The following is a 7,735-nucleotide window of genomic DNA, read 5'->3' as shown; positions in this document are numbered from 1 at the left end:
TTCACCCATTTTGTTCAATGTCTCTGTGGTGTCTTTGGCAATGAATTTCCTCAGCCAGAGGTTGGGCCTCAGGACCCAGGCAAGAAGAAGGCTGACCTCTCCCCTCCCCACCAGGCAGAGGGCAAAGTGCAAAGTCATGTGGAGTGGCTGTGGGAGGGCAGAGTGGTAAGAGGGAGGCAGATGTGCTCCTGTCCAACGCTGAGAGGCAGTGGTCTGAGCTTCTGGCGGCATCTTGAAGAAGACGACGAGGCTGGACTCGGTGAGCTCACCTTCTCCTCAGGCTCTGCTGAAAAGAGGGCACACGGCAGTGTCCTTGGTCTAGCCCAGGGCCAGTCACTCCTGAAAGAAAAAAACCAACCATCAGAAGCTGCCCCTACTCATCCTGATTCTCGTTTCCAGAGGCCAATGGGTAATAGGCACCAGTACCCCTAGCACTTCCTCTCACTTAATCATCACAGCTTCCTTGGGAGGGGTTCATATGGCTCCAGCAGGGGACTGTGTCTGGAAGGCTGCAGAAGGTGGTCAAACCAGCATTTGGACCCAGGACTGGCTGCCTCCAGGACCTACATTGTCTCCTTACTCACTCCCCGTTGGCACTTCAGAGCTACTGCTGATGTGCTGGGGGAAAGGACATGACTGCAGGGAGTTGAGGGAGCTCAGGGACTAGTCCTGAGATCGCAATGCCCTGTCACACCTCTGAGGGGTGTGACTCCCACAAGAATGGCTGTACATGGCTCCTTTTCTTGCACTGTTCGACAAGAGCACTGCACCAGGTGTCAAGAGCCTGGCTAATTGCAGCCCATCCACCTGACAACTGCATGACCTGAGACAAGCCACTTAACTATCTGCACCTCAGTGTCCTCATCAAAAATGACACACGTGACTTCCGGCCAAGATGAAGGTGTAGACAGACATGTTGCATCTCCCTCCACAACTAAGAAGGAATAGAACTACCTCAGAACTAGAAACAATCAGAAGTTCCAGAAAATCAAACTGCATGGAAGTACAGCAAACAAAGATATAAAGAAGAAATACTCATCCAGACAGGTAGGAGGGGCGGAGCCGAGGTGGAGAGGACACGGTGTGGTGGTGGCGGCAGCGGCGGCAGTGGCAGGCTGGCAGAAAGGGCAGTCACACTTTTTAAAGTCAGGAGGGACACTTGGGGAGCGTTCCCAGCTCCTCACTGGACCTAGCAGCTCATGGTCCCAGCACCGGGGAAAATCAAGCCTCATTGCTTCTGACTGTGCAGACCAGTGGGGGTTGGGGTGAAGGCAGAAACTGCCAGTCTCTCAGCAGAGTCCGCTTGTTTAAAGAGCCCCACAGTCCTAGAATGTCCGCAGACCAACCCACTCTGGGAACGATGGCCAGGGCAGCAGCTAGAGGGGCGCCAGTCCGGTGCGGAAGTGGGAGAGGTGTCTGGAAAAGGGGCGAGTGCTGAGCAGGTGGCATTGTTCCCTCTCGCCGCCCCCCCACATACAGCACCACAACGTGGTGAAACAGGTCGCCCTGTACTGATGAATACCTAAGGCTCTGCCCCTTACAAAATAACAGAAGCGACAGCTCTACCTGGGATGCGAAGGCAAACAAACACAGGAGCCTGTGAGAATGAGGAGACTGAGAAGTATGGCCCAAAAGGGGAATGGATCAAGGTTCCAGTGGGAGAACTAAGCGATGAAGAGATAGCCAACCTCACAGATGAAGACTTCAAAACACTGGTGATAAAGATGCTCACAGGCTTGACAGATATGCTTGAGTACAGCAAACGCCTAAGGGAAGAAGTGAAGGCTATGCTAAGTGAAACGAAGGAAAGTTCACACAAAACCAATGGTGAAGGGAAGGAAACCGGGGTTCAAATCAATGATTTGGAACATAAGGAAGAAAAAAACAGTCAACCAGTACAGAATGAGGGAGCAAGAATTGAAAAAAGTGAGGAAAACTTCCCAAATTTTGTGAAGGAGATGGACATACAGGTCTGGGAAGCACGGAGGGTCCCAGGCGAGCTGAACCAAGAGGGGACCACACCAGGACTCATCATGATTGAGATGCCAAAGGTGAAAGATAAAGACAGAGTCCTGGGGGTAGCAAGAGAGAAGCCGAGAGTTGCCTACAGGGAGGTACCTATAGGACTATCAGCTGATTTCTCAGAGGACACTTTGCAGGCAGGAGGGGGCTGGCAAGCAGTATTCAATGTGATGAAAGGCAACCTGCAACCAGGACTACTCTATCCAGCAAGGCTATCATTTGGAATGGAAGGGCAGATGAAGTGCTTCCCAGACAAGGTAAAGTTAAAGGAGTTCATCATCACCAAGCTATTATCATATGAAATGTCAAAGGGACTTACTTAAGAAAAAGAAGATCAAAACTATGAACACTAAAATGACAACAAACTCACAACTATCAGCAACTGAATCTAAAAAATAAAAACAAAATCCAACTAAGCAAATGGGAATAGGAACAGATCCTAGGTATGGGGATCATTTGGAGGATTATCAGCTGGGAGGGGGGAGGCAGAGGAATGGGGATCTGGTGCAGAGATTAAGAAGCATAATCGATTGGTACAAAATAGACAGGGGAAGTTAAGAATACAGTAATACAGGAAAGGATGAAGCCAAAGAACTTACATGCACGAGCCATGGACATGAACTAAGGGGGGGGTGGGATTGCTGGAGGGAAGGGAGGTACTGGGCAGAGGGGAGCAAAGGGGAAAAAATTGGAACAACTATAACAACATAATCAATAAAATATACTTTAGAAAAATGACACACGTGGAGCAAGTCAATAATATTTGGACTTTCTTTTAAGCATTAGCAATTAAGTCTGAGTTGTGGACCCTAACACAGAAAACATGGTTCTGGTCTACTTGGAGCACTGGGGTGAGGGGGACACATTAGAGGGAACACAGCGTCCTATCGCATTCCCTCCAATGCTGCATTCCCCAGGACATCTTGAGAAGCCAGGGCTCTAAGGAGCATGACCAGAAAACCCGAGGAAGACCATCCTTAAGTTCCTCGCAGTCCTAACCTTCAGAAACTTCACTCTGGAGATGAACTTGGTGTTGCTTGTGAGAAAACTGACTGAAGGGTGTGACCTGCTACCAGGAAGGGCCAGGAGATAGAGAAGGTCATGGGGGGCTGGGGTTTGAGCCTTTGGGGGAGGTCAGAGCTGGTGGGGAGTATCTGTGAGGTCTCCAAGTCCACCCTGACCAGGTGAATGAGTGACAACAGTCCCTTAACCCAGCTCAGCACATCACTAATAAAGCAGTTCCAAATACTTCTCTCCTGATTCTTGTAACAACTCTGAACAAACAGCTAAGCACTTGTTTTTAAAACAAAACATCTCTCAGGCACCTCCCACATGCCAGGGAGCTGCCTCACTCCACCTCAGAGGTGAGCAATCCCCAGCTCAGGCTCAGAGCAAAAAGAACTACAGGCTGGCAGCATCAGGGTTTGAATCCAGAGTGTCATGGTTGCTCCTGCTGAAACAGAGGCCCAGGCACCCGGGATGGAGCCAAACCACGAGGCCAGAGGGCCTATGAGCCACAGACCTGGAGCGGCCCTGCTCAGCAGGTAGCCAAGGTGTGAAGCTGGGCAAGGCTGAAAGTGGGGTCCAAGGAGGGGAAGGGAGCTGTGCCAGGAGGAGGGCAGGTCCTCCAGCTAACAGAGGCTAAGAAGCAAAAACAGAAAAGGGGAAGGAGGGAGCATCTTGATGTGGTGAGTCCAGGCTCATTCTCCCAGAGCACTGTGGTGCATGGCTGGCCCCAGCAGGAATCTGCTTTTTGTTATGGAGTCTGAGGAGGAGGATTAAGAAGCAGGAAAGGAAACCCGTGGGGATGGCACTGGGTCTGTGGTCCACAGGGTGATTTACAGCCCACGTCTTCCTGGCGCTGGATGCCTGGGCGGGCCCTGAAGAGGATGGCTGAGCTCCTTTCTTGTTCAGCTTGCCTGTGGTCTGGGGGAAGGTGGAAAGGCTGGGCCAGCTGGAGTGGCCCAGGGCAGCCAGTGCCCAGCCCCAAAACCTCTACCAGCTCCCACACCCTACTGAAGCTGTGGCTACTGCCCAAGAGCTAGGGAGATGGGGTTTCTCTCACCAAGGCCTGACCTTCAATTCTTGACCCCACCTTTTCCCTTGAGTCTACACTGGACCTGTGTTCCTACCACCCACCTGGGCCTAGAAATCCTGTCTAAACATCAGCTGTCCAAGGCACCTTAAATCTATTAGGGCGTGGTGGGAAGGACACTGGGAGGTCTTAGATGCCAGGACCTTCTCTGCGATTAACCAACTGTGGGACCTTGGGGAACTCCCTCCCTCTCTGTGCTTTAATTCCTTCACTTGTGCAGCAAGGGGGTTGTATGTGGATTCCCAGTCCCCAGAAGGTGCTCTGCAGAACACTAGTCAGGTGAGATATCTCTCATGAGTTTGGGAAATGCCACATACCTTGGTCCCATCCTATAATGTCACTATGTCTACTAGCATATTAAAAATTCTGTAAAGTCCTACAGTAAAGAAATTCCTGTGTCTTTATTTACCCAGTATTTTCTGAACCCAAGTGATTGACAATTTGATTGCAACTACATCATGAGTAGAAACTCAGTCAACCTTCTGGTAAAGTGAAGCTTATTTAAAGCCACCAAAGGGCCAGGGAGAAGTCTTAGGAAAGGCAGCAAAGCACTTGCAAACCTCAGTAGGGGCCACTGGTGGCCCTACCCTCTAGGTAACAACCAAAACCAGCATGAGGCCACTTTCAGGAATCTGCTTCTTTCCTGCCTATCAGCTGGCCCAGTCTCCAGCACCCCAACCCCAGAGGCCTAGTGGAGACCCCATGGGTCCAGCCTCAGACTTATTTCTTCTCCTGGACCAATCAGCTGTGACTGAGAAATGGGAGAGAACCCTGTCTCTGCTATCCCTTCAGAATGAGCTATGTGGGGGGATGGGGATCTGGGAGGGGGTGAGTGTGTGCACATAATCAAAAATACAGAGGAGGAGTCTGACAACTACTCCCCCCCTGACAACTACACCACAGACAGATGGCTACAACACCAACGTACGGGACGCACAGCTTGGGGGGGCCTCTGGCATCCCTCCCACTCTGGCCTTCTGTGGGTGCTGGAGGCCAAGGCTCTGGGTACAGCTGGGTGAGGCTCTTGGCTCTTGGCTCATTGCCCTAAGGAGCCCTCTGCATCACAGCCCCTCACGACAGAAGATGCCCTTTCACTACAGGCTCTGCTGCAAACACAAACTCGAAAACAGCTAGACAAGTCCCTTTCAGCTGGACGGACATGCTGAGTCTGATCGAGGTGATCTGGTTAGTGTGGGAAAATGGTTGAGTTTATCACATTCAGATATCATCTTTTTCTTTGTCCACTTGTTTTGTGGTCAGCACATCAGTTCCACGAGAACAGGGGTGTGGCCCATGTTGTTCACTGCTGCAGTCTCAGTGCCTAGAACAGTGCTGGACACACAACAGTATCTCAACAAATATTTGTTGAATGAGTGAATAAATATTACTAGGTGCAGGGGTTTTATTTACTGTAGCTTTTATATACCACGGGATATGTTTCCTATTTCAAATGTAACATTTGAGCATTTTTGTAAATGTGCTTGTACGTTAGAGAAACTTTTGGTATTTATTGTGAACTCTGGAACAATTTGGCTTCTTTTCTGTTTCTGTTCATTTCCAGTTTTTCATTCCTAATTACACTTCCTCTGCTTACTAAGTTCGCCTCTGGCTTTAAATGGATTGGGTTCCTCTCTTGATCACTTCTGTGTGCTGCAAGGTAATTTCATCACATTGGGACCATTAAAGAAAACAATTTTACCTACCTTCTAAACTATTTTACCCTTTAAATTCATTTTCAGTCACTGATGTCCATTTTACCTAGTTAACCACTTTTCACTATTTTCAAATAAGACATTTTCGGATACAGCCTTCTACCTGCAAAAAAATGGTACGTAATGAGATTTAAATTCTAAAAGATTTTTTAATTGATTTGTCCTAAAAAGAGATGTCAGATTTCAAATGTTATTTTAAAACTGAAGTATGAAAGACAAGCAAGGAGAGCATGGGAGAAATATTTCTCAAGCACACTATTAAGCATTATTTTACCTTTCACCTTTAAGTTCACCAATATGTGGACTAAAAGGGGATTTCATGTCCCATTCTGAATGCTGAACACTGGGGTTCATTCATCTCGTCCATAAATTCAGTGGGCTATGGGGCCCTGGGCAGGCCGGTTCATCTTTCCAGGCCTTAATTCCCTCATTTTTAAAATGAGCACAGTAATAGTATCCACCTTCTAGATCATTTACAAAGAAGCAAGGAGACAATGGAGTTGTGCCCTTGTCCGGGCCTGGAGCACAGTGGAAGGGCTGAAATGTGTTGGCTCACATTCCCACAAAGTCCGAGGTCCTCGGTTTGACTAACTGGGATTTGAAAACATAGAATAAATAGGCTAAAAAGTCTCAAACAAGTAACCAGAAATAGTCACTTTGAACCAACTATCATCTTGACTCATTTGATTTCAATGTATTCTTTTAAAAAAGTAAACACAGTTTTAAAAATTACGTAAGTCATGTCCATCATCTGACGAACAGATAAGCAAAGTGTGGTATATCCATACAATGGAATATTATTTATCCATAAAAAGAAATGAAGGACCAACGTACATGATAAAACATGGATAAACTTTGAAAGTATGCAGAGTATAAGGAGCCAGACACAAGAGACCACATATCATCTGATTCTGTTCACATGAAATGTCTAGAACAGGGAAATTGATAGATGAGTGGTTGCCTAGGGCTGGGGGTGGGGTGGCCTGGGTTAGGGAGTGACAGCTAAAACATACGAGGTTTCTCTTTAGACTGATGAAAATGTTCAGAAACTGTGGTGATGGTTGCACATATCTGTGAAAATACTAAAACCGACTGAATGGCTGAACTATAATCTTGATAAAGCTATTAAAAAATTTTAATTTGCATAATTAGCGCATGCTAATTATAGAAAAATTAGAAGATACAGAAGAGGGAACAGAAAAAATCTAATCACCTCAATCTCCCCACTGAAAGAAAATTCCCAAGTAACACTGGGTGACTACTCCCCTATGCTTGGATACACCTACATAGTATTTCACGAAAGTAGAGTTACGTTGTGCAAACTGCACCGTAAGCTGGTGTTTGTATTTTCTCTAACAGCTCATACATCTTTACATTTGGCAGATCTGCTTCCACATCTTCTCATTAGGGCCAGGCTTTGCTGAGGTTATTCTGGGCATAGGCACAGGCTTGGGCTTCCAGCCTCCAAACTTCCCAGGGAACTGGAAGCAGGTATGACCAGGCCACCCCCAGTGCCTCCCAACCTGCCTGGCCTGGGCACCATGGGTGACAGGCGAGAAATTTATGAGAAGCTGGAGTTGGCTATTTGCCAAGGGTAGGAACCTAGCGTGGATAAAGGATCACACTGTGTCCAGGCTGGGAGGGCCCTCAGAAGTCTCAGGCATCTAAGAGTTGAGAAGTTATGACCAAACTCCTTGTGAGCCAAAAGAATCTCCCTGGGGACCATGAATTGGGAGAAAAATTCACTTACTCAAATAAAGATTTATTGAGTTCCTGCTGGGTGCCAGCTCTATGATAGACACTGGGGTTATAGTCCATATCCTGTGGCAACTTACAGTCCAAGCCCAGGGTACAGCTGCTGGTCACTGCTGTCTGTCGGCCCCTTGCCCGCTCTGTCCCTCAGGCC

The 7,735-nt window shown here is 47.9% G+C and overlaps 1 protein-coding gene across 1 annotated transcript in view; it reads right to left on the bottom strand.

The window, feature by feature from the left end:
* Positions 1–274: 274 nt before the first annotated feature.
* The window catches only part of ATOH8 (atonal bHLH transcription factor 8), a 33,302-nt gene continuing 25,841 nt past the window's right edge, over positions 275–7,735 (bottom strand). The window contains exon 3 of the mRNA XM_090280319.1: positions 275–339. Within this exon, the coding sequence (XP_090136445.1) occupies positions 334–339 (6 nt within the window). The 3' untranslated portion in view covers positions 275–333. The remainder of the gene's footprint in view (positions 340–7,735) is intronic.

The sequence above is a fragment of the Furipterus horrens genome, unplaced genomic scaffold (genome assembly GCF_987537825.1).
Source record: "Furipterus horrens unplaced genomic scaffold, mFurHor1.1.pri manual_scaffold_6, whole genome shotgun sequence".
NCBI classification, from domain to species: Eukaryota; Metazoa; Chordata; class Mammalia; order Chiroptera; family Furipteridae; genus Furipterus; species Furipterus horrens.
Note: the sequence above shows the minus strand (reverse complement) of the source record. Positions and strands in the feature narration are given on the sequence as shown.